Source organism: Anarhichas minor, unplaced genomic scaffold, assembly GCF_050575085.1.
Source record: "Anarhichas minor isolate MPS153535 unplaced genomic scaffold, ASM5057508v1 ptg000021l, whole genome shotgun sequence".
Taxonomy (NCBI): Eukaryota; Metazoa; Chordata; class Actinopteri; order Perciformes; family Anarhichadidae; genus Anarhichas; species Anarhichas minor.
This window is the reverse complement of record NW_027466467.1, coordinates 3629666-3657522: the sequence shown is the minus strand read 5'-3', so window position 1 is coordinate 3657522 and position 27857 is coordinate 3629666. Positions and strand designations below refer to the sequence as shown.

At 42.6% G+C, this 27857-nt stretch overlaps 1 protein-coding gene across 3 annotated transcripts; it reads right to left on the bottom strand.

Annotated features, from left to right (window-relative positions):
- Positions 1-1983: 1983 nt before the first annotated feature.
- On the bottom strand, positions 1984-27533 carry ip6k1 (inositol hexakisphosphate kinase 1). 3 transcript variants are annotated; one of them, XR_012955734.1, is made up of 10 exons: positions 27306-27533; positions 15527-15764; positions 14264-14409; positions 14020-14146; positions 9181-9421; positions 8777-8958; positions 7674-7855; positions 6763-6996; positions 4384-5827; positions 1984-4264 (listed from the first exon to the last, which is right to left on the bottom strand). XR_012955734.1 is itself a non-coding variant. In XM_076095644.1 (9 exons), the coding sequence occupies exons 3-9, from the start codon at positions 14378-14380 to the stop codon at positions 5309-5311; spliced, it is 1602 nt and encodes a 533-aa protein (XP_075951759.1). In that variant the 5' UTR covers positions 14381-14409; positions 15527-15764; positions 27306-27533; the 3' UTR covers positions 1984-5308. The 3 variants fall into 3 exon arrangements, 2 of the variants coding, with proteins under 2 accessions (XP_075951759.1, XP_075951760.1); XM_076095644.1 differs by having other exon boundaries at positions 1984-5827; XM_076095645.1 differs by having other exon boundaries at positions 1984-5827; positions 7674-7849.
- Between the last annotated feature and the right edge of the window lie 324 nt (positions 27534-27857).

The window sequence follows — 27857 nt, the reverse complement described above, 5'->3', positions numbered from 1 at the left end:
ATGCGTCCCTGCCTCCTGGACATTACTGGTTTAATTACATTTAAATGAAGATCAATACTGAAGCTTACCCAGCAACAAAACAAACGAGTCACACTGAATTAAGTCACAGATTTTATTTTGACCACTGCAGGAAGATTTTCAAATAGCTATTTATGAGAAGAAATAAAAAGCTTTAAAGATTGAATACAAGATTAAATAACTCAGGGTGAATATCTTGTACTTTTGACACACAGATCTGATGGTGACTCTCTGCTGTGTCTTTACACAACAACAGATGTGGACTCCACACAGCAGGAAGTCACAGAGACCACGTTTAACAAGCAGACGACCGGCTTCAACCCGCCCTCCTGCTGTGCTGAATCCCTCGATGTGAAGTTTTTAAATATGCAGACTTCTACTGGAGTTTTAGACGGGCGGCTCTGACATCTTTGACCCGACATGAGTCCTGATTGTCTGATGAACATAAAGAGATTCTGATGTTTGGTATTTTAAAGCATCAACACCTGTAAAGTTTATCAAAGATTTACACTTTGTCGAGAAGTTTTCTCGCATGCATGTGACTGACTGCTGGTGATTGTTAGCATTCTGTAATAAGCATAAATTATATTGCACACAGTAAGCTTTTACCCTGTTAGCATGAATGTGTCTGTGAGTCATCAGTCAACTTTAGAGTGTCAGAGTCTGTTTATCTCTCTCAGTCACATTCTCTGTAGAAGCACATTTCAACTAAAAAACAAAGAAAAAATGTAGAATTACTAAAAACATAAATACTGATGGTAAACCAAAATGATGAGCTTTCAAGTCAAAACGATGAGATACACAGAGTCACGGTGGCGCAGCTCGAGGCTACGTTAGCCGCTACAAGCTTAACGCCAGGGAAGAGAGCCAGGCTTTAGCACATTTCACATACTGGCCAAACGGTGTAATAACAATTTACAGGTCCATCAAGTGATGCCACGAGGTCCAAAAAAATACTTTTAGAGTTGGAAAATAACGTCAGCTAGTGAACATGGTGGAGCATTAGCAGCTAAAGGTGCTCAATATGGAATTTAGAGCACATTTATTGCCTCCATATGGCTCTCAACATGGACGGCTGTTTCCAGCGGCTCTTAGCCAACGGTGCTAACAGTGGTAGCTAGTCAATAGGATACAACAGACAGACTCATTACTCCACTATATAATCAAAATAGATGTTCTCTACTAGTTCTTAATGCTCTTAATTAGCAGCTAAAGAGACAGATATTCCCCTCAGGAGTAGGTGGAGACCAAAAGCAGAGCTAAAAGAGAGCGAATATCGGACATACATTCATGAGGTGGACACAAACAGGATCCAAATGAATGATCACGTTGCTCTGTAGCTGCCGGATGTATAAATAGTGGTGAAGTTACATCGTTATCCTTCAGGTAAGCCACCGTTTGGTTTGTCCCCTCTGGGCTACTGTAGCAACATGGCGGACCTCCTGAAGAGGACCCGCTCAAGATGTAGATATAAACGGCTCATTATGTCCGAAAACACAATTCTTAGTTTCAGGTGATTATACCTTAAAATATGCTACTTATATTATACTTCTTATATACAGTCTATGGATTGTACACCAATGAAAACATAGTTATGAATATTATATTACATTTCTATCAATAAATCGTCCTAAATCTAAAACACTTGTTTCTTTAAAAGGTGATTATTTGTCAATGATGTGTTGACGAGTTTCTTCTACTCTCAAGTGGCCAAAATAAACAAAACTTGCAAGTTTAAGGTCCTGATTTAGTGACTGGATCTCCTAAATTGACTGAATTATGTGACTCTGTGTGTCTCTGAAGCAGCTTCTGCTAATGTTCTGTTTTATATGATAATCAAAGCTATGTGAGAACTGACAGTGTGTCATTTGACCTGCAGGCTTCTTCTTCTTCTGCAGCAGGATTCACCTGCGGGGCAGAGCTGGACGTGTCTGTCTGGGTAAGAAATTACAACAAGAGCCCAAAAGCTTCTGGAAAGATTTAATCTCACGTACTTTCACTGTTCTAACAAACAGTCAGGGTGATGTCAGATGCAGAAAATGCTGCTAAAATAACTCTGATCGATCACTGAGGCTAATATCCATGATGAGGTATCATGATCTTGAGAGGACACGTGGAACCATCACCGCCTTAGACTCTGTGACGACTGTAACAAGAATGTTTATGACGCTGTGGTGGAAGATGACCCAAAACAGGAGGACATTAATGTGCATGCAGTTCTTTACCAACTCCTTAGAAGTGTGACGTGAAACAAACCAGAGACTAAAGATGATGCGTCTACCTGCTCTAACACACACACACACACACACACACACGCGTTCAATAGAGCTTCCCACCAGAGCAACAACTCCACAGCAGGCAGAAGAAGTGTCGGGCTCACTGAAGTCTGGATTTACTGCGACAGTCTTCTTCATGAAACACAGTCTGGCTTTGTTTATTGATGCCCAATCAGCATTTAACTGAAGACAGGTCAGCAGCAAACAACACAGACTTGAGTTGGCTCAAATAATACTGCGTAACGTCTCACACACAGTGTCTCAAAATATCTTTACATTTTATACATTTGGGTGAAGGGGAAGGGGGGGTGTATAAGACAAAACATTTACCCACACACACACATGGGCAAAGGTACAATAAAAAAATAAATTATCACCTCGATAAACCAAAAAAATAAAATATTCATATTTGCTCTCTTATTCCACTTCCTGTTGCTGTCCAGCAGGGGGCGGTGCTGCGTCACAGCCGGGCCTCTGGAACTTTGTTGAAGAAGCATAAATGGACGAATGTGATTGGCCAACACTCGTCTCATCAGGACCAATCAGACGAGACGAGCGGTGACTTCTTCAAAATGAATTGAGCCCAATTCAGCTGACGGTTACAGGACCGTGAACTGTGTTTTCTCTGTCCGTGTCGTGGCACCTTTGAGGCCGGACAATAACTAAACAAACTTGAATTGATCATGAAGATTTAAACACATCATGTTTCACAAATTATCCAAATTAATGATTCTGAGGCAAATTAGGATTTAAAAAAAAACCTTAAAATTATAGATTTTCTGGAACACAGTTCAATGGAAACATTAATTTGATTATTTTGTATGATTTTGCACAGTTTGCCATATTGTGATTTTATCACATATATATATATATATATATATATATATGTATATCATATATGTAAGAAAAATATTCCTCTTATTAAATATTCTTGTTATTCAACCATATCACACAGCCCTAACTTAAAGACGAATGCTGGTATTAATCTATATTTGTTTCTTATAGTCAACAAATCCCATGAAAAGACCAAAACCAACAACACCTTCTGACTTCCTGTCTCCGGCTCTCAGCGTCAAACCTGCATCTACAGGACTTCATTTAAAAACTGATCCCACACACAACAATCCCACCACAAGGACCAGTAAGCATCCATTTCTGGAGCTTCTGTATCACACAATCCATCATTTATATTTTTTAACAAGCACTTAAAGGACTTCTCACCCATGTTGGCTTAAAAGCAGGAATTAAAAATTCGCTCTTGACATTTGAAAAAAAAACAGCAACAGGAAGTAGTTCTGGAGCGATACGGACGGATTGCTTTTGTCAACAGCTGTTTCTAAAGTCAAGTTTAAATCTTCAGGGACGAGGTTTTAAGGCGCAGAGTCGCCAATTATGAACCACGAACATCCCCAAATAGTCTGAAGGTTCCCGTCACCTCTCCACAGTCAGCTAGCAAAGATAATCACCCCCAAAAAAATTTGATACAGAAACATAACCTCCAATCTCACTAAAATTCTCAATAATTTCCTAAAACAGCTGGTCGCTGTAGTTCTTATCAAACAGGAGGAAATAGTGCATTTGTTGGGGACTATTTTCTGCTGTGGATTAATCCACGTTTGTGGCAGCAGGACGGTTTGTGTGCGTCAAAATAAACTACTACTACTACTTTTTAATGAAGCAACACGTCAGGACGACGATATATCCGGCTCTGGATACACAGATAATACTTGTTTGTAGTATTAGCTTTATAGTTTGTTTGTTTGTTTTATTAATAGGATTTGTTGACAATAAGATAAATATCAGCAGACCAGATTTGGGGAAAGTTTACAGGACACGACTACTAACGATTTAGAATCAAGCCCCCAAAAACGGACACACAGCGTTTTTCCTCTATATTCTCTCCTTAAAGCCTACTTCTACGTTGCACTTCATCGCCGTTCTCCCTGCGGGCGAAGCTGCCCTCTGCACCGCTGAAGAAGAAGAAAAAAAAAAGTTGCCATCTATCATCACCATCTATTGCTTCAACAGATGCTTGGATGTGTTTTTCTGAGCGCGTTGCCAAAGGTAACGCTAAAAGAGTCACGTTCACCTGTCCAGGTTTGGTTTTCTGTAGAGAAAGAGGAGTGAAGAGGGAGTGAGGAGGTGAGGAGGAGGAGGAGTGAGTGTTGGCCAACTTCAGTGGGACTCAGCTGATTGGTAGTTTCAGAGAGGACGCTCTGTCAGACAACTGTTCCCAGGATGTGTGTGTGCTCTTGTTCGTCTATCTTGTTGAGGATCAATTTGAGTTTTGGGAACTTGAGAGTGACGACATTTTTCTTGCTGGTCCACACGTCCTTCAAAGTCTCACTTGGTGTTTTGGTTAAAGACCGCTTCCACTCATATTTGTGTTTTTTGCTTATTCTTATTTCACCTGGATGTTTGAGCTTCACTTCACCTTAAAATCCTGAGTTTAAAGATTCCCTCCAGACACGACTAAAATCGCCCACTTTGAATATTAGTTTACGACTTCTTACTAATTCTTTCACTTACGTCTACTACTGGTCCCAATTTCTTTTTATTGGACATCCAAACAAGCCGAGACGCTCTTTAACGCGTCTTTAACTCAGATTAAATGAGAGCACAGAGAAACTTCAGCAGACAAATGTAAAAACGTCCTTCTAGTGTAAAAACTCTGCACAAACATCATTCTGCACAAGTGAAGCTCAAACATCCAGATGAAGAAATAAAAAGCTAAATATATTTGCGAGTGGAGGGGGACTTTAAGGTAAACGTTAATGGTTGAGGTCAGGGGCTGGGTAATGCATTATGTCAATGCAGGTCCTCACAAATATAGAAGTACAAATGTGTGTGTGTGTTTTGCAGAGCATCAGACAGACAGAAGTTCTCCATATCAGCTTGAAGAATAAACTTCTTCCGTATTTACAGCCAAACCGTCTCAGTGCTTGAGAACGAATCTGAACTAACAACAAGCTGTGTGTGTGAGAGTGTGTGTGTGTGTGATTGTGTGTTCGGAGCTACGGCAGGTTGTCGTCCTGCAGGCTCTCCAGGATCTGGACCAGGCTCTCCAGTCCGAACACGTAGCCCCGGTCCGGCCCGTCGTGCACGGCTGTGTCGCCGCGAAAACCCTTGAAGGTGGAGTGGGCGAAGTCGATCATACGCACGTCCACCAGAGGGGGCTGCTGGGGCTGGGGGGCGGGACGAGGAGGAGGAGGAGGAGGAGGAGGGGGGGAGGAAATTAAGCCAGGAGCAGTAGAGGAGTCTGGATGTGGGTGAGGCGAAGGGAGAGGTGGGTGGAAGGAGTGGCAGTCTGACTTGGAAGGTGGGGCCTTGGAGGCTGGGGCCTTGGAGAGGGAGGGCTTAGCCGTCAGTCCAGGTCCCTGAGAGGACAGTGGTCCCGTTTCACAGGAAGCGTCTGGGGCCGGAGGTGCGTGGGGGGGGCCGGGGCCACGGTGGGGCTCTCCGGGGGCCGCAGGGGTCTTCTGGTGCAAGGGTGCATGCTGCCCAGAGCTGAGGACTGAAGGGCCCTCAGGTTCCTACGGACAAGAGTCACAGTCGTGATCAATATGAAAACGTCAGCAGCGTAAAACCTTTATTTAATCAGGAAATCCTGCAGGGCACAGTGGAAAAAAGCTCAGGAACGTAACATGGGGAAGTAAAAATGATCAAACATCTAAACCAGCCTTCCAATGAAAGTAACTAGCAGCGCTAAAGATCCAAAAGTAGCTAAATCTAACGAGAAAGTCCTCAAATCTGCAACACCGACAGTCCATTTCCTTCAGGCTGCCCTCCAAAGACACTCCCTCCAAATGATCATGATGAACACAAACAACCAAGGTTGCCAGTGTTAGTACTTAATTGCGGATCGGGATGTGACGAGAATTTCAACATAATAAAAGAAGCTGCACCCTAGTTTTAAGGTGAGGCGAGCAGCAGGACAGTACAGGATATCTATAAATAGTCAAACACTGACGTGACGGTGGACTGAACCATCTTTTTCGAGACAGATTCGTGGCTTTATTTAGTGAATACTGGACTCACATTCATCAGGTGAAACACAAACACGACTCCAACTGAAAGATAATGTTGCTCCGTAACCGCTGCAACTGTTTGCTACCGAGCTCACCGTATCAACTTAAAATCTGTGTTGTGATCATAACTTGTGTCACACGGCTATGATTTGATGCTTCAGTGAGACACATCTGAGAGGGTTTAATTCATGAGTTTATATCCAACAAACACAAAGTGTTGTTGTGGGTGGGAAGCCGGTGAGCGATCACAAAGAGACGTATAATTGTAACTGTAACACAACCATAAGACTGGACGGTAATCCAGGCTTAGCTGCAGTTACTTTTATAGAATGTAAGAATAAATAAGAATAAATGAGCCCTAATCCAACCAATGAGCACATGATCACAGAGCCGATATATTTTGACACCTGAAGACACAGTCAGAGTGTTTTCCGGCTCACCTTTCCCTCATAGATGATGAGCAGTGAAGACGAGTAGAAGCGGTAGGACGCCTGCCTCTCCAGCACCGTCTTCAGGCTGCGAAGCTTATTCAGGATTGGCTCAAAGAGGTCCTGCCTCAGACCCTTTCCGTTGTGCATGTACTGCTGGAGGGCCTGGCGGAAGCCGTCGCTCGACAGGCCGCGGCCGTAGTACTTGCTCCTGCAGAGGTAGTGACCGGTGTTCAGCTGGTACACCTGCGGAGACAGAAACCGCTCAAACATCTGGCAACAGCATCAGAGCAAACTGTTCACACTTATAGAACTTATACGACGAAATAACGGGGGAGAATGGATTCAATGCAGACATCGAGCTCTCGCTGTTGCTCTGCTTTTGAATGAGGAAGAGGGGAAAAAGATATTGTTCATTGTAGTACTTCTACAGTGTGGTATTGCTATTTCTAAAGATGCGAGTACTTCTTCCACCACGATTGACAAAGTACTGCTGGGTGTGTGTGCATGTACGTACACTAACTTATTGACAGTTTAAGTAGTACTTGTATTGAAAGTAATACTAGTGGTCTTAGTGGTGCTTTAAGTATAAGTAGTGGGAGTAATACTCGCAGTACAATAGGTTGTATTGGCAGTAGCAGAAGTATTATAAGCAGTATAACATAAGAAGTATCAAGACATCATCTGATTCTCCACCTCCCCAGAGATGAAACTAGAAAAGAATTAGAGAGTAAAATATATATAAAAGGCATGAAGACTATATTTCTCTGGCTCTTTGGGTTTTCTAAGCATTAGGAATCCTAATATTATTATGTCACTCTGCCCACTTTACCCCGGCACAAAATGAATAAATGAGCCTGTTTTATTTCCCCAACATCCTCAGGCTGCGATGTATTAGATGTCGCTGTCTGAGGTTGTCCTACCTGCATGCCACACACTCGCACTCCCAGCGACGCCGAAGTGCTCTGTTCACATTTCTTCATCTGCCGGGCCGCCTTCTCCTCGGAGGCGTCGTCTCCGTGCTGCCGGGTGCCCATCTTCAGGTCCAGGATGCAGGGGTACGAGAAGTGGTGAACCACGTTCTCCAGCAGCAGAAACTCTGGTTCAAACGATGCAGTTAAGGAGCAAACGTCTGTTTGTTGAGCGAATCGTCTCTGGTCTCAACACGACCTAGAGATTAGTTTTTTACGAGGTGGAGAGACACACTACAGCTTGAATATTACAAATGAGCCAATTCCAAGTTGCAGAGCTGCCACGTTTATATTAATATCTCATTTTGATCCATGTTCAGCTATTGTCAACAAAATGCAACACTTCCTGCAAATCTTTGAGATTAACATCTGCAGCAAGTGTAGCGTTTTATCTTATCGTCGATAAATACGTATAAATGAGGCGTGAGCACGGACAGACGATGCCGCTGTGCCACACGTCACATTTAATTGACGTTGCAAATACACAAGGAGAGGAGGCGAGGAAAGGAACAGAGGATGCACAAACTGGGAAATGGGAAAATGCATCTGCAGAGAGAACCCCGTTGAAGGCTCGACTGGACACAGATGGACCTTGTTGAGGACAGAGAGCGTGCTGCTGTGTTTTCCAGGCAGCTGCTCTCTTTGAAGCTGAAGATCAAAACACGAGCTTTAACCCGATAACCTCAGTGAGCTCCCAGCCTCTTCCTCAGTCTCACTGACATTTACATTCAGAGCCTGTTATTGAACCGGCACACCACTCCACTACTCGACTGTAAAAACTAGTTGTTCTGTTAAACATCAGTGCTTGAATACACATCACTTCTACAGCTACATTCGGGGTCACGGCGGTCGCATGTGCATAATATTAGTCACGGTTATTCTTGACTTTGATGAAAGAAATCTTAACATAAGATCCATTACTAGTTTGTTTCCAGAGATTTTTTTTAAGTTTGGAAGCTGTGGGAAAAAAAAAGCTAGTAAGTGGACCTTTGTTTATGTATTTTTTGTCAAAGGGAAAACAAAAACAGTGGCTGTGATTGGTTGAGGAAGGATACTGAAGAGTTTGCGGTCCTTGGATTCGGACCTCATGCGGCTGAGCTGCTGTTTGTGGCAGCGGAGGCTCCAGGGGTTGTGGCTGATCTTCTCTGAACTCAAACCGCTGTTCCAGTCCAACATCTGGAAGGGAACGTCCGAGTGGATCTTTGGGTCGAGCCTCGGACTCTTCAGCTCTGCAAGGCTGCAGGGACGAGGAGAGAGGATCATTCATTAAAGAAAATCAACTGTTGGTTCACCCTCTGTTCACAAATGTGTTTCTACAACGGATTCAAAGGTTTGTGTTGTTCACATGAATTTGAAAGGATTACTATGACATTTTCTGTCCACCAACTGTTCAATAATTAACTGTTTCACCACCGGTTCATCTTTCTAAATCTCCTTTTTTCCCCCCATACGCTCTTACTTCTCAGAAGTGTCGGTGTCGTACGACTCCCTCCTCTCGGGACGCTCCTCCTTGTACTCGGACGAGGAGGAGGAGCGATGGAGGCTGCGCCGCGAGTGTTTCCTCCTCGGCTGCTCCCTCTCGGGGGGGTCGCGCTCCTCGTGCTCCGCCGTCCCCCCCTCCATGTTGCTCTCCACGTAGGGGTAGGCCACCAGGTTGATGTAGCCGTCCGAGTCGCCCTCGAAACAAACCAGCACCACACCTGACAAAACAAAAACCAAGCAGGGAGTTTAGAAATAACAGAAATATTTGTTACAGACACACACAGAGAAATATAACCCATCTTCTAAAACACTGAAATGTCTTAATGTCTTTACAGCAGAAGTAAAACTTCTCTTCAGTTCTTAGTAATGGAGGTCGGGTCTACATTATGTTCAGTCTAATCAGGTGCTGTCGGGCCTCATTGTGTTGCCACAAGTTGGCAGGTCTGCGTGTCAACATGTCTAACAATACCCGAGTGGATCACCTCTAATTATTTTTACACCTGCTGTCGTAAAAAAAAGGTCTCAGCGGTTCTGCAGCAAAATATCTGACGTGCTGCGTGTTTATAAATCCAGCAGATCTGTCAGGTCCAAATCCACTGAGGGGGCGTTTAGCATCTACGTAAATAAACACGGAACACTTGTTCATTTAAAGACGACCCGGACGGTCGTCAGCTGATTGACCATGACGGTCAAACTCGCACTTGTGTGTTGCATGATGGATTTAGCGCACACACACACACACACACACACACACACACACACACACACACACACACACACACACACACACACACACACACACACACACACACACACACACACACACACACACACACACACACACACACACACACACACACACACACACACACACACACACACGTCGTCAGGTTGAAGAAGACAAATCTCGCAATTTGTAACATCTGCAGATCTATATTAAGTCGAGAAGGAACAACTGTGTGTTGTTTTACAGAGTTTTACAGTGTTTCGTTTTGTTCTGAGGAAGTAAAACGTGTCACATAAAGTGGGACGTATTGCAATTAATTTCGGTAGCCTGGAGCACTTATATTTTTAGATTTGTTTGAGTGAGAGAAGGTTCTGTAACTTTGGAGGAAATGTAAGTTATCTAATAGTCAATGTTTTGAATGGCATTTCTCATGAAAGAAAAGTTACAAACATGTCTTGTGTTTTATTATTATAGTTCTTAGAAAGAAAGAAATATAGCTGTTGTCGAGGCTAAACGATTGAACAACACCTTACTAATACTCCTTTCTAACAAAATGTGCACTTTTATGCAGGTATTTCAAACAGACAAGTTTAGTGATGAGTTTTATCTTGTTTCAGAGTTTGAATGACGCGTGTTTTACGACAAATGACTGCTCTATGTTTTGTTTGTTAATAAAAGGACAACAATTGTCCAAATCCCTCTTGATTTTATTTATTATACTGTTCTTTCACGTCAACACGTGTCCACCCGGTTGTCACGTCTCCATCGCTGCCCATCGGGGCTGGAGCCGACAGATACCGGTGACGACTGCAGAGCCATTTGTCCCGGAAATGAATGCTGTTTGTAACCTTTCACACTGGACACAAAAGCCGGATGTCAGCTGGTGTTGGTGTGGGTTTTTTTGTCCAGTGGGAAACGGGCAGAACACACTCAATGTTTGTTTTACTGTCATTTGTCATCCGTCTGTACATCGAGATTTGCTAATTGTTCTGTAAATTCAATTGAGAAACTGTTTGTAGATTAAATACCCAGATAGCAATTGTGTTATTCAAACATGAAGCTATTATTTCTAGCTTTCCAAACAGAGTAGAGCATCTCGTCCCCGCTAAGTGAGACACTGAACATCCTCCCTGTTTGTCACTTTGCTCAACGGCGGAAAGTCCACCCCAAAGAAAAACGTCCAAACTGAAGTCTGGCCTCCGTCCACAGGAAACTGGAAATGTCAAAACACTTTCTGGATAAAACAACCTTGACAGATTGAGAAAGTCGTCCCTGGGCGGCAGCTGTCCGTCCGTCCGCTGTTTAATCAGCAGGACAATGGTAGTGGGCAGAGATCCAGGACTAAATATAGCCTCCTTATGGACCACTGTTGTCAAGGCACTGGGACCCACAACACCAGCAACGGGAACTAGTGGGAACTGGGAAGACAGACAGCGGGATGTAGTCGTTTTTGTCATTCCAGAGCTTTCTCATCATGCTTTGTAACGCATCAAGTTCGATGGCACAATGCATCGTGTGTCCATCAACAGAACACTCAAAAATCACGTGTCTTGTCTGCAGACTGACATTTCTGAGTTAAGTGTTGTTGTTTTCGACGTGTTGAACTGGCTCATGTCTCGTAGTGTCTTCCTGCCAAACCTTCCTCGTGGCAGACATCTTGTAACTATGCCACGAGGAATTTCCGTCTGTCCTTCGCATATCTTGACAACCGATCTGCTTCCTTCTTGGCGGATGTATTGCTGGAGACCCAGAGAGACGGGCAGTGTCGAAGTCTGCAATTGGCCAGATGGTGGCTCTATGGCAACTAACTTTATTCTTTGGCCTGTAACTCTTGAACTGTCTCTCCTAGGTCCAGACGAATCTATCTATTTGTGTCTAGATTGATTTTCTGCCATTTTGAATTGTTACCAAATCAGATTTTTTCGCCGCTCTAATTTTGGTACAGACCATCTGTGGACCGGGTCGGAAAAGGTTACTTTTTCAGAGATTTTTGATGTTCCGTAGAGTTTTGCTCGAGCTAGCTCAAAGCTTGCTGTAATGCTGTGGGCAGGGCTTCAATTTGAACAAAAAGAGTCATACTGTGTGCATGCATGTGTGTGTCCTTCACATATCTCAAAAATCGTCCATCCGATCTACTTCACACTTGGCGAGTGTGTTGCTGGGGACCCAAGGACATGCAGTGTCGAATTTGGTGCAATTTGGACACACAACACAACATGAACTTTGAATAAACAAGTGAACGGCAATCTGTGCAGCAGCAGCAGGGGGCGGAGCTTCTGCTCTGTGGACTGGAGTCTGAACAGGCTGCAGCTCATTGACAGTTCAGTTCATTTCTGCTGCATGATCGGGCCGCTCCGAACGAGCACTGCACTGGTTTTTACATCAAAGAGAGAAAAAACTAACATATTATAATAATGACTGCATTCCATTAAGTGCTTTTGTGTGTTGGCTCTTTGTCGTAACTTAAAAGCACATCTAAATAGAGCCGAGCTGCTCCATCCACCATCTCTCTCCATCTCCCAACCTACTTTTACATAGTTTGCTTAAATGATAAAAGGTCACATACATGTAGGAGAGGAGTGTGTGCGTGTGCTGGCTGTCAGAGTGTGTTTAGGTCTGTTACTACAGCAAAAGCGAGTGGAAACAGCTCCAGTATGTGCCGGGTGATGAAGAGCAGAGCAGCTAAACTACTTCACTGCTAGTAAACATCCGTACTTCCGTGTTCCTCGCTGGCTTTTCTTTAATATTTCAGACAAGATTTAAGAGTAAGCGAGACGGTGTGCACGCGTTGTTCACTTCCATTAAAAGCATTTTAATCCGATAATAAGACAAAGAAAATATCTTTTAAATGTGTCGCAGCTCTTTGAATTGGTCTTTAATTTCTTTCGTTAACATATTTGTTGTAGACTTAGTGTGTTTTTATGCATTATGACTGTATGCTGTGCTCTACTTCACCAGAAGTAGTCGTCGATAAAACGTATTACTATGAATGTGTTCCTTTAAATTACACATTGACATATGCCGTCTCATCTGTTGCTGTGGAGAGCTCCTCTGATCTGAACTCAGCACTTCCGCCCCATCTGGTTCTCTCCTCCCAACAGCTAGCGGGCTGTACTCAACGTCATGTTTCTGTTACATTCAAAGCTTCTATTGAGGATTTCAAATGAAGCTTGGAAGGTTTGTCGTATGATGTTGAGTTATTGTGGTTATACGACTGTAATCTATGGTGCTGTTATGCCTCGTTAATACAGGCGCGTGAAGGTGGGCAAACTGTTGTTTTTTAAAGGTTAAATGCCAACAAATATGGATCGAAGCTGAATATTTCGTTCGATACAAACATGTTGTGAATTTTGGAAATGATTATATCTACTTTCTTTTCAATAATTGTGTGGAAGACCAAACCGGGACTCTTAGATCACAGTTTCCGCTGGCGTTTCATCAAATATTACGCCACTGGGCTACCAGAGCAGACACTTTTCATTGGTTCAGCCGTATTTAAAAATGTGATTAACAATTTTAAACAGCTCCTATAATAAATATTTAAACTTATGGATGAAATTGTGCTCGATTGTGACTGTTTTCTTCGTGTTTTCCTAATTTTAAGAGTAGTTGACTTCCATTTAAACGGTAAATTGGTCGTTAGGAACATCCCTCGTTGAGTGAGGATCTGAAGTCAGATTAGATGGATTTATTTAAAGTAAACTCATCTGTAATCTTGTGTTGTGGCTGCGGTGAATTGGCCACAACAAGACAGTAGTTGACAGAAGAACCTGCGGCTGAGAACGTGTGTTGGCTACAAGTTCCGTGTATTAATTGTCACAAAGAACACTAACCCACCACGGCCACGACACACCGATTCCCAGGTGATTGGAGAATGAATGCAAACTAACCAAACTAACTGAATAAAATACAAGCCTCAAAACAGACAGATCCAGGATCAATATGTCTGGTACGGAGTCAGAATACTGACAACAGGGCGGTGGGCGTATACGTCAGACATGAAAGGGTTCGTAAACGGAGTTCCCACAGCAAGCGCAGCCGCGCATCCACGGCTCCACTATTAATACACATCAGTGAGTCGTGACTGACCTTTATACTCCGGAGTGAACTCTTTCATCTCTGGAGGCAGAGACTCGTAGAAGCGCTGCTCTCTGCTGATCAGAGGCTTGCACACCGTGTGGTCGTCATAACGCATCATACTGGTGTGACCCCCCACCTGCACACGCACATATGAAAACAATCAGCACAAAAACTTAAACATCTATTACAGCCATCAACATGGAGCTCCATCGTTATCTCCGTACGCTCTGACACACACGCCGTTACTGCCCACCTGGTGTACGAAGGGCTCCAGCGGGACGCCTCCTGGCCGTGGTCGAAGTGCAGCCACTCCTCCTTGCCCCGCCCCCTGTAACTTGTTGTCCATGATGTTGGTGTGAGGGAGGCACATGGCTCCTGGCGGACGCACCACGCCTCCTCCTGTCAAGGAGAGAGGGATGTATTAACGGGGGTGTAAAGCCGGTAGCTTCGGAAACGTCCTCTGCCAACACCTTTCATTTTAACGTGTCGTTCAAACCTCTTATTTTCTAGTGTGACCGGCCCTAAGGTGCACATGTTTGTTACTTACTAGGGCTAGATATCACTTTAAATGTTTTCATGCTACACCGGATCGTGAATCAACTTTTCTTTGGGATAACACAGTTTTCCAATCAATCAATACAAACAGTATGAATAACTTTTTCATTTTATATTATAATTATTATAAAAGATTACAAATCTGACCAGACATTCGACGTCAGCGTTTGCTACTCAGTGTATCAGGTGAAGTCTTTGACATTTGAGTTATTGTGAGGACGCGTTTAGGTTCAGACCTGCAGGTTTCACTGCAGCAGTTTGGGCTAAAATTAAACCTCCAACACATAAATTCAACGCAAGCAACATCTTCCCTCTTCGCTTTAGCTCTATTTACACTTTACTTTCTGTTTCCACCACTGTATGCACATATTTATTACTTCTCATTATGAATATACATTTGCTATATTCCTGTTTACATTCAGTTAATCTATTTGCAACACTGTCTCCTGCTGATTTATATTACTTTAATTTGCATTTTCTTTTTAAATATTTCAGCCCTTTCTTTGAACTTGCTCTTTTGATGTCTTGCGTGTTTTTGTTCTTTTTTAAACATATTTAATGAACATTGTTGGATGGAGCCTGAGATACTCGATTGTTGTCCTTTGTTACTTCTTTAATCTTTGCACAGAAAGCTGTTGTGTTTAACTGACAGAAGTCAAACGTAAAGGTCTCTTTAAAGTTGCTGTCCGCTGACATTTTATTTATCTAAAATATTACAAACATGTCTTTGTTTTTGATTATCAATCAAAGGAAATGATGTGTTCATTTGTGTTCACAACTGTTGAACACATGTTGAACACATGTTCACAACTCTTGGTTTGCTAGAAAGAAACCAAACTCCGGGTTTGAACTCTGAAAACTCCCTTTAAAAAAAAACAACTAAAATAATTCAACACCTCCAACTGATGAACTGGGATCTCCACTGTAACACATCACAGGTGGTCTCTGGTCCTGGTCTTACCTTGGGCATGGGCTCTGGTGTGCAGTGACGGGGAGGGGGGGGCGCAGGGCACCACGGGCTGCTGGGAGCGCACGCCGGCCCCGGGGGGAGGCGGCGCCAGACCGAAAAACCACCTCACAAAGCCTCCAATCAGAGTGCTCCAATCCACCGCCGGCAGCACTGAGACCCAATCAGGACAGTGGAGGGGTGGGGGTGGGGGGGGTGAGCAGAGTTGTCAGGAAGGCAGAATCACCACTTCCTGTGGAGAGAGGAAATAATACCACGGTGAGTTTAACATGTGTCTAAAGTTAGTGCTCGTCATCGGTGCCACCGGGTTGGACTCTGGTAAAAATCTGATGAAATCATTCAGGTTCACCAGAAACTCCTTCAGCTCAGACTCCAGCGGGCCGGGAGAACCAGAATCAGGACTGAGTGGACCCTGCTGCAGTACAATGAGAGGTCTTCTAAAGCGACTCTGGTGATCAGAACCACTATCGTTCACATCGTACGCAAGTCTGTCTCTCTGTGCACATGTTGAACCACACCCCCGTCATCACAACCTTTAAAACACACGTAATTAAAAATGAAGAGAACTATTTGTCTCTCTTTGTCGTTAACTAAAAATGCTGCTGTGCTTGTTACACCCGTCTTTGTCCCTGAACGGCCCTGAAATTACATCATGGGTGGAGGTTACTGCTCCACCTGTCCAATAAGATGCCAGATTAATTTCAGATGGGTGGATGGGGGGGGGGGGGGGGGGGACGCCGACTGTGTGTGTGTGTGTGTGTGTGACAACTTTACTGCGATTGTCTTTCTCTCTCTGTTGAAGAGACACTTTTCTTTTGCTTGACGCCCGTCCCTAAAGTTGCATTTTCAATCATTCAACGTGTGTTTTTCATCAGATAATGATACAATATGTTTGACTAAAAAGACAAAATCATTGTTTTGGCTGAACTAGATCGACTGAAATATCCAATATAATCTGCTGCAAAAAGGACATTTGACACAGGACTAAGATTACATTTAAAAAACAGCTGCAAAAATAAAGATTCAAAAACATTTTGACTAAAACGTATAAACATTTCAGCGATTAAAACTGGACTAAAAAGTGACTAAAACTAAAAAGCTGCATATTCTTCTTTAAACTATTTCTACGACTAAATCTAAAATAGCAGTCAAAATAACATGAACACTGATCTGCACCTTTATTCCATAATGTGTTAAGAAATGACCATCGAGTTTGGGAACTCAACCGAAAAAATGTAACTTACTGCGGCGCCAAAAAGGTTGCAGTGAAACGTTTTTGGTGCACCTCAATGACGAAGTTAGCAGCCAACGTAAAACCTCAAAACTATGAGCTGACAGACAAACCCTGACACACGATGTTACACCGTGTGCTCGCTCAGCACAAAACAACAGGTCTGACTTAACCGAGTCTGAACCAGCTTAACAACACACGCTGATTTTTCTGGGCATGTCGCCGCAAATGGTTGACATCTAATGTTTCAACACGTTGGCTTCGACCAGACCGTCTCACACACACACACACACACACAAATACAGACACATACACACAGCACTGTCAGAGTCAGAAGAGACGCTTTGTCTCATAAACAAGGAAGAGTTTGAAGCAATTAAAGTATGAGGACATTTTTTTTTAAACCAACTGGGACCTTAAACTTCCTGGAATACACTTTACATCCCAAACAACTGTAATGAAGTCCACGGTTTTGTTGTAACGTCCACAGATGTCCTGCCAGCTCTCTGCTGATGTAGAACCATCGTCAGTAAATGAGAGGATCTTATTGTTCCTCAGTCCTCAGTCCAACCAGTCACAATACAACCAGGATTAAATCATCTGTTGCTGAGGAACATCTCCAATAGAAACCACAGTAATGAATGATTAGCATTTGAAACGATGACACCGGAGACGATAACAATGCCAGTTCTGTTTTTTGACGATGGCCACATCAAACAGCTGAAGACGCCACACAAATGTAACGGAGCTCGGTTCTAAAACAATGTGAATTCATTTCGGAGAACAAGTACATTATTAGTATTTAAGGTTTATGATGTTAAAATGTACGCACGAGATGACGTTCGTGTCTTTGAAATTCATCACAATTAGACGACAATGTATAGATGTATAAATCAGATTTACACTGATGGTGTCCTGGTGACCGATACCATATACATTAGTGCAGATGGACATGGTCACCAGTGTCTCCTGGTTTGGTCGCATCCGTTCCATTGAAGATAAAACGCTGCAGATTAATGGCCACAGTTTTGGAATAATGTTCATCCGTCACATACGGATGAAGTGTTCAGGTGTCCACATACTGTTGTCTATAGTTTTCCTGTATGTTGGTTTTTCCTCCTCTCCTCTTTCCTCTTCTCAAATCCCCCCCCCACTACTACCACCACCTCTCCCATCATGCTCCTCGAAGCCGCCCCAAAATGACTCATCATCGCCTGCCTGAAGACATGAGACGAAAAAGTGGGAGGAACAAAAGAAGAAGAGGATCGAAAGATCCATTAATGACGTCACAGCCTGCTCGTGTGTGTGTGTGTGTGTTTCTGAAGGCATCATCTGGTCAATGTCAAAGCTGCAGCGAGGCACGACACCCGCTGATGATATCACGATATGGGCTCCAAATAACGGAGTAACGGTAAACACAACCTCCATACGGTTCAGACACGCCGAGACATTTCTACTAACTTATATACCTCACGCAACGTCACAGGTCGTCTTAGAAATCTATTTAATGCAACATTTGAACCGTGTTCAGCTGAGAAATACAGAGTAAAATAAAATGTGATATTAATGGCGTAAAATGTCTGTCCTAGTTCCTTTAGAAATGCAGAGTTTCTCCTAAAAAGTGTTTATAAAGTCCAGCTGATCTGATCAATACAAACATTAAACTACCATCAGCCATGTGTTCGATCTGCGGTGAAGATTCGTATTTTTCCTCAAAGACCTCCACCTGATCGTGACGATTACATTGTTTGTCTCAACTTTTCACAAACACAAAAGGTTGTATTTTTTCCACCTGGCTGCTCTGATGAACATACGATGTCATTGATCAATCAGTCGCCTCTCGTGATCAATGTAGTGACTACGTGATGTTTGAACAATCTCCTATGTGGCCGTTGCTCGTTTTCCCTGAAGGTTAAAGAGCCTTATATTACATTTATTCTAGCATTAGCACAGGCGCAGTTTATTTTAGCCAATTCATTGATTGAAAGAAAATACATCTGCAACTATTTTGATAATCAGTTGAGCAAAACAGTTGCTGGTTCCAGCTTCTCAAATATGCTGTTTTTCCTTCATCATTTACGATAGAAATAAACGTCTTTTTCAACAGAACCCTCAATTCTCTCATTGATTTGACTACGAGTGAGCTGCTCACATGAGGATCTGCAGACACGAGACGCTTCCTGAAAAACCTTGAAAACCTCAAACTTCCAACATGTCATGAAGGTAAGGAAGGCCTCCAACCACACTGTCCCTGTTGTGCAGAAACACACACTGGCACTGAGCCCACACCACAGGCAGCGATCACGACTTCTCACAGCACGGCGCACGCATTCAGCCACCATGGAAATTCAACATCTAGCTCTCTGATCTCGGGTCACGATCCAAGCATGACCGAGCCTGGGCCCCAGATGCAGGCTGGAGCGCCGCACGCACACAGTAAACAGTGTTTCCCACGAGCTATGAATTCTAAAGTTAGAGCGAACAGGACACATTAGGTCACATCTGTTCTGGGATTCCGTGATGATCCACAACTTCTAACATCAACCACACACACACACACACACACACACACACACACACACACACACACACACACACACACACACACACACACACACACACACACACACACACACACACACACACACACACACACACACACACACACACACACACACACACACACACACACACTTCAAAATATAAAAACGTCTCTCTGAGGTCTGTGATCCAGCTGAATACTCACATATTCAGGATGTGCCAAGAGGTTATTAATTAAAACTTTACATTTTTAATGGTCGATATCTTATTGATAAAAATGTTGTGTAGGAATGTTCCAATACCATTTTTTTACTTCCCGATAACGATTCCGATACCTGAACTTGAGTATCGGCTGATACCGAGTAACAATCTGATACCGGTACGTTAAATACAACAAAAGTTCATAATTCCCCCTCTTATATCCATTTTATATGTGAAAACTCCTCCTGAAAACGATGGTATTTATTCTCGCCAAAAACTGTACAAGAGTGCATTTTAAACACTTGATAACGTCATCATAATGTTACGTTAGCCGTTAGCTCCGTATTTGGCCAAGTGAGTGAATCTAGCAACTCACTTGCCAATAAAAACAGAATTAAAAACACATTTTTACCATACATTACAGTGGAAGAAGCTAAGCAGTGAGCCATCTTATTCTTTGTATCATTGTTTTAGAAGCTGTACAGCACTTTGGTTGTTGTTAAATGCTCTCTATAAATGAGCTAACTTAGAAAATGTATTCATCTTGCTTCCCTCTCATCTCTGTTGAGAGTTGCACATGCAGATTGCCGAGTAAAGACAAAGTTTACCACAAATAAATTAAGAAAAATGTAATTGGGACCGGCAGTTATGTTGAGCCCTGGTGTTTAGCGCTTAAACTAAGATGGTGAACGTGGTGAATACTACACTTAAATGTCAACATGTCATCATGATTAGCATGCCGATGTTAGCATTTAGCTCAAAGCGCCGCCGTGCCCGGGTTCTGTACAGCTAGCATGGCTGTTGGCAGAGATCAGAAGGTGTCTGGTCGCACAGAGGTAGGGTACGGTGGTCTGGTCTCTGTTAGTCGGTCTATATGTGTCTCCAGTGAGTTCCTGGAACACAGACAACAGGTGTGTGTGTGTGTGTGTGTGTGTTTCCAGCGGGCAGCGTCCTGTATGGAACAGGCTGCTGGAGGGCAAAGTCAAGTCCGACTCGCCTCCTCCTGCTGTCTCCTATACAAACTATCCTCCTCCTCCTCCTCCTGTGTCCTTCATCCTTCATCCCCAAATCCCCTCCCGTCTATATTTGAATCCCCTCCTTCAGTTCATCTTCCTCCTTGTGCTGGGCGATCAAAACAATATTTTGACCTCAGTACTGATTTAATATGACTATTAATATGTTAATTTATGACTGGCTATTGGTTATTTCATTAAGATATCTACACAAGAAGAAAACACTTAGTACTGTAGACTATTGTAGGCAAAAATATCCTGGAAAATCTCTATTAATTAGTGCTAAAATTCATCAAACATTATTAAATGATGGATTGTTTTTTGAGCTCCCCTGAAGAAAACAAGAGGTTTGAGTCAGGGAGGGAGAGACGGGCGTCTCAAAAAAGTGATAAATAATCAACCATCACATTCCAGCATTTCTAATCCTGATAACAGTATAGGAAATAAATGAAATGTTGTAAATGTGTGTGTGCCCCCGACAGCGTGGCTGGCTTTTTCTTATGTCAAAATTGAATAGACGGAACAAAATATTACAAATGCAGTCATTATGTAGTCTGTAGTCTGTATTAAGGCTGTAGGCTGCTTTGGTATTGTGTGGTTTTGTGAGCTATGTAAATATGTAATTATGGCGCGTGGATTTGATGTTTGGTAGATCAGTAATTCGGAGCGTCCAGTTTGCTACCGGGCTGCAAAAAAAGATGTTCAGAGATTCACTTTAGGAATAAGTTGACCTCTTTGCATCATTTCTGCTGTGCATCAAAGACGAGTCTATCTGATGTGTCTGTTTGAAACTGGAGGACGCCGTGCAGGTGGTCGTGGTCCAAACTAACAGACAAACAAACCCCTGCCAGGTGTGGTGAATAACCTGAACAGCCAGCCAATCAGCTTAGAGAATCTCTGTGCGAGCAGATCTTACATCCTCATCCATCACTGTGACAAAGCTGTGGGCTCACTACGGCTCGACAACACCAACAGACCGATTATGCTGCTATTTCTGACTGACTGACCGTGTGTGTGTGAGGGAATCCTTCTGTCCTTCAGTAAGTCACAGATAGAGCCAATTAAGGACTTCCAGGGACGTCTAAGAGTAGAAGTGCGTAGTTTGGCATTGAGTTGCACGAGTGTTGAATCTACAGGGTTACTGAGGATTTGCAGTACGTTTGTCACCTGCAGGAGACGTTGTCAGCCTGGTAGTTAGAAGGGAAGGAGAGGTCATCTCTTTATTGCATATCTGGTTTGTCGGAAGACTTTGGAGGACATTCTGCAGGCTTCCAAAAAAATCCTTGCAATTCTTCTCAGGTGTAAACGCTGTATGAGCCGTGGATGTATAAATAGAAGTGGATACAGCGTTGGAGCCGGCACCCTGTTCATTCCTATGAAAGTTGCTCAGTGGCACATGAAGCAAAAACAAAAGTTTGACTTCCGAGTATAGAATTGTGATTAAAAAATCCCCGGATCGTCCTCATTATGAGGCCCATAACGATCCATTCAAATATACACAGATTGGCCCCCGATACCTAAACCTATCCGATTTAGCTTCATCCCACTGACTCCTTTGTCTCGTTTGTACTTCAGTGCCGTTTAGCTTTAAGTATTACTATTTTGCAGCCCCACTACATAGAACTACGTATCTCTATTCAAGTCCATTTTACACCGTGAGGTTTGAAAGAACATCAAACAGAATCAAAGTGAAGAATAGTTTCTTCTGAACCAAATCCTGGGACTTGAAGTGGGAGTTGGTGGCAAACGTCGGGGAGAAAACAGGAGACATGCCTCAACTGAATTGAGACACAAACCACATAACTAAAACATCTCTGGTTTGAGTCCAGCAAAAGACTTAAAAAAAAGAAAAATGTAATCCCACTAAACTCTTTCCTTTTAAGCTTCTAGTCACTCGGTTCAAACTGTCCAGTGGAGACAAAGTCCATAAAAGAAGTGCTAAAAACCTTGTACTGAAGGGAAAAAGCTCCAGATTGTTCCTTGGATTAATCTACGTATACTTTTCCAATTAATCAATGTATCGTTTAGTCGATACAACATTCAAACTAATGAGAAATGCCGAGCACCATTTCACAAACTCACAATGTGATTAAACTCCTCATTTAGTGTGAGCAACAGAAACGCAGAGCGGTGCGACTCAGAGAGCATCAGTGAATGCTCACCAGCTAATGCTCGCTTGTTTACTTGATAGATTCATCAATTACTGACATAAATCATTTTTAAATTGATTCAAAGTGACTACTCTGCTCCATCAAACACAACACAGTGGGTCGCAAAAGGTTCTTTCTCACCCGTCAAACACTTATCTCTCACGGTTGACCAAACAGTGCTGACAATCAACAAAGATACTCTTTCCACCTGCTTTTAAACCACCTGAGGTAATCAGATTATAATCTGTCAGAGGTCAACCACATTCACAAACAAGCGCAAATTCACTCGAGAAGCAACAACATCTCTAACCCACACTGGCCCCATACTGGGAACTCTGGGTAGTGATGACCACAGATGTGAACGGCTGAATAGGGCTGGACCTGAGTATACGTTCGTTGGGTTGGTATTTGATTTTCAATTTCAATATTGGGATATTTGTTGCAGTTTTTGCGCGCATAAAACACACCAAACCTTTTGGAAGATGTGTTTTAATCAATAACAACACAAGCAATACTTTAGAATAACAGTATCCTGAAAGATGAATGACTTTAATCAAACCGAAAGACAGGTGTTTGCAGCTCTATGAACCAACCAATCAGAACTTTGTGGGGGCGGGACTAAGAATGAGAATGGTGACGAGTACATTGCTGCATGTTAACATGTAGCTGACTGTGTTGATCAACACTACATCTATTAATCACATTTACATCAGGAGCTTTACTAATGGAAAGTAGTTACTGCATGTGGATCCCACATTTTAAAGTTAAGGTACAGAGGGGTCTGACCCTCGAGGACCAATACATCCCATCTGCTCTGAGAACATCTAGGATCCTTGCTGAGGAGGAGGAGGAGGTCCAGGCTGCTTTCTTTAGCCTCCTAATAAATGATTGAGGACCAAGATAAACCGCTCAGATCCGAAGAGGAAACACAAACGTACGATTCTGCACACAAAATGGACAAGAAGAAAATGTACTACATACTACATGAAGAAGTCACGCGTGTAACAATCAAGTGCCGAATACCTAAATTCAGTGGGCGTATTGGACATGTACCGTACTGTTAAAACCAGATATATTCTGAAGCTAGGCTCCAAAAACGAGTCGATCATCAGAACATTATTTTCTGAGCAACAATTCTGAGCTCATGTATTAAATATTTAAATATGTTTTTAAAGCAAAAACTGTGAAAGAATTGTATAGTTTCAGCTTCTCATGTGTGAAAGCTGTCAGATTTATTCTGTTTAAACATTTCAATAAATGTAATGTCTTTGGGTTTTGGACTGTTAGTTGCACTAAACGAGACAAGTCAGGAGCAAGAGCCAAGACATCGTCATCATCTTCATCATCATCATTCCCATCATGTCTTAACTCAGCAGCTTTTGTGTGTGTGTGTGTGTTACTGCTGAGTGGTTGCATTAGTGAAGTGTAGCATAACCAGGATAAATGATGCTAAATAAGGGCTGGAGGTAGCTACTGCTGACACACACATGCACACACACACCAAGTAAATTAGATGAGCAGAAGATAGAGACCTCGGTTCAAGTGTGACAGATAATCAATTAGGCCGTGGAGCAATGGAAAAAATGAGGCGGAGAAGGAAGTAATGAAAGAAGGAGGGACAGGAGGTAGTAAAGTAAAAGGTTGTGAAGGAACTGAGGATGAAGATGAAGGAATGAAAGACGTAATGAAGGCAAGAAGGAGATCATTAAGGAATATGGAGTAGGGGATGAAAGGAAGTGAAGGAAAGAAAGAAAGAAAATCATGATGGGAAGAGGTGATGGAGGAAATAAAAGCGAGGGAAGGAAAGAAAGAAGTAATGAAGGAAAGGAGGAGCTGAGGAACACAGAGGAAACGATTAAAGAAAGGATACACGAGGAGGCAGGGAAGGAAAAGAGATCCGGCTCTTTCTCTGTATCATGCAGCCCCGTGGGAGAGAAACCCTGAACACATCGGTCAGTCCCAAAAAACACAAACTACGACTGGGAAAAACATAAAAACACACATGCAGCTGCTGCCCGTGTCCCCGGACACACATCAACAGCTGCTGAGCGACGCACGCACACGCACACACACACACACACACACACACACACACAAGAACAATCCGTCCTATCAACAATCATAGAGGGACGAGGAAAACTTCCGAACCGTCAAAACAACCATCAAGACGTTGGTGTTGGTATAACCGTGTTTTCCTCTCATGGTCGTTATTTTTGATTTTGTGCAAAATATTAACAATAATAAAATACTGTCCAACACCTCACTAAACCACAAGCTAATACACGTATAGTTAAATGAATACCTCTCTGACAGTGTGAATCCAAACTGAACAGTATTATCTCTGCAAAGGACTTCAACATAAGATAAGCCTTTATTGATCCATTTATGTGACACCGTCATCGGATTTCCTCTATAAAGACTTTCTACTCATCAGGTCACCTCATGTTCCTCAGCGCTGCTCTGATGGAAGATGAGTAAAACAGACGACACTGGGAGTTATTAATAAACCATTTCAGCTCATTTCATATGTAACAGGACGTTGTATTGATTACTGATACGGTAACTAAACACTATTAGTTAGAAGCTCTGTTTTATAACCAGTAGGACTTCTGTTTCTACAACAGTCCTTCACTATGTCGTCTTTGGTAGCATGTTAGGATCTTTTTGTGGGACCAAAATCCAGCCGTAAGCCCAAAGTTAGCCAGCTAACCTACAAGTCTTTCTCCATTCAAACCAAAGGAAAGCTTTTCTTCGGCACTTGCTTTAGACTGAATGGAGGACTCCATGTTTTGAGTCGAAGCACTCCAGATGTTGTTTGTTTGCCTGGAAACGGCTAAATTATCAAATTATAGACTTTAGTCTAAATTATACTGCCGACAGAACTTTGTCACACATCATTTTCATATTTATAGTCTGGTGTTATAAGTGCAGACGGCGAGCCTGGCTGAGGTTTGTTTACATTCTGCAGAAGGCACCGCAGGAGAAAGAGCTGAGAGTTTGGAAAAGGATTTTGTTTTTCTCTGCACTTTGTTGAGGTGATAAAGGGATGACGAGTGGTAGAGGTATGTCCCTGAACCACGAACGCTATGATGAAGGTCCTTTAAGACCGAAAGCTAAAAAATAAAGTGTTCTCTGCAGAGATTTAAGTGTGCGGATATCTGTTCTATCAGTTATCCGAGCACCTTATTTAAGATAAAGCCGGGTGAAGCGGTGCTTGTTCTGCATGATAACCAAATGAATAGATAATAGAGGTATAAGTAAAATTTTATTTACATCAGAATGTCTTCCAACAGTTGTGATTTCTGGTCCATCGCACTAATCGAATACACCGAAACAGAATCAGCACAAATGGTCACCTTTCTAAACGGATCAGGTATCCAAATGTGACCAAAACACTTTACAATTGATACACAAAAACTGCATCTTTATAAATACTCAAGCACTACATTCTTTGTGACCAAAAAAAAATGTTAAATGAACATAACTCCAGACAGATAGAAGAGTTGAGGATTCGAACAAGAGAAAGGCACAAACTAGGGCTACGTTATCATGTGATTGCTCTTGACATCCACTGATGTCGAGAGAAACCAGGCAGACAGAGAGGAAGTCTCGCTTTCTTTCCTCTCTAACGTTGACAATACTTTTATACAATCACAATAAATCTGGTGTAGATGACAAGAGGAAAGACTGGTTGTTTCCACCATTCAGCAGCGCATATAGGCCAAAAATACAACAAAACAAACGACACATTCACTGCAATAAGACTGTACAATGAATCACCTCTCTGGTCAAATCAATCACAAAACTATACCACCGTTACTCTGTTGTTTGTTTGGTTAAATCTTTGCACTACTGTTTAGTTAGTTAATTTAATATTATTCTATTTCATTGTATATATTGTGCATTTGATATTTAATATTTTTACTCTGTTATTTTATTTACCTGTACCATAATCCACCTACCTACCTACCTTTCCATCTATCCATCCACCTACCTGTCTATTAAGCCACCAGTGAGACAGTCCAGAGAAGAGACCAATGACAGTTTGTTTATTTACAAACATAATGGTAATTATAGAGCTGCATGATGAGGCAATAACTGCATCCATTGTATTGACACATAGCAGCGTGGTCAGCTAATGAAACCTAATAAAAGCAATCAAACCGAGCTAACTTCAAGCTAATGCAACTTTTAAGAACCCACCTCTAAATCTTGATAACGTTACCGGCCCATCCTCCAATGTCACCCTGGTCACAGTGTTGCTGTTACCTGGTGTAAGGTTAGCGGTGTGTCTATAGCTGCCACACAACACGTTTATAGACACCTGGGTACCATGTTAGTTAGCCGTTAGCTGGTTAGCTTATCTGTCAGACTGGCCAGCTTCTTGACCTTAGCTTGACAACACGCTAGCTGTGGCTAAGTCAGCTAGTCTTTAAATCAGTTTATTATAATAAATGTTACAACTAATCTCGCTTTAAAATCCCCCACCTTTCTTCTTTTAACTGCTGCTCGTCACTGATGGAAAACACTGACGTTAGTTCGACACGTTTAGGTAGCCTCGCATGCTAACGCTAGCTTAGATAGCTAACATCACGGTTTGACGTTACGCAGTCGGAGCTGTCACAATAACAACAAACCTTCAGGATCGTCCGGTGGACGCTGAGCTGATAATAACGGAGGTCACGATGGTGCTTGTTGTGCTTCAGGCAGCCGGAGAGGTGCATGGATGTCGGTCCTCGGTATCCAGACTCGTTAACGGCGGAAAAAAAAGAAACATCCAGGAGGCTAACGTCATTACAGTGAAGCTAACTCAGCCTGTTTGTTTTTTACACTTCATTTACATGATCACGACGCTTTGGCGCCATCTACATGCTGCTGGTGGTTCTACAGCTCTCTAATAACTCCTCCTCTTCTTCTCCTCTTCCTTCTCCTCCTCTTCTCCTTCTCCTTCCTGTTTTGCTAATTAGATTATCTAAAGTAAGTACTCTAATTAGTAGCCATTACTAACTAATACTAGTTATTTAAACGTTATAAAAAGGTAATAACTACAGGTTATTACCAAAAAACGTCTACGTATATTAGTAAATACTAGACCACCACTGATGGACTAACTGAAATAGTGTCATACAACTAACAAGTAATGAAATTAGTGTGCCAATAACTCACAAGTAAAGTCTAAACAATTACCA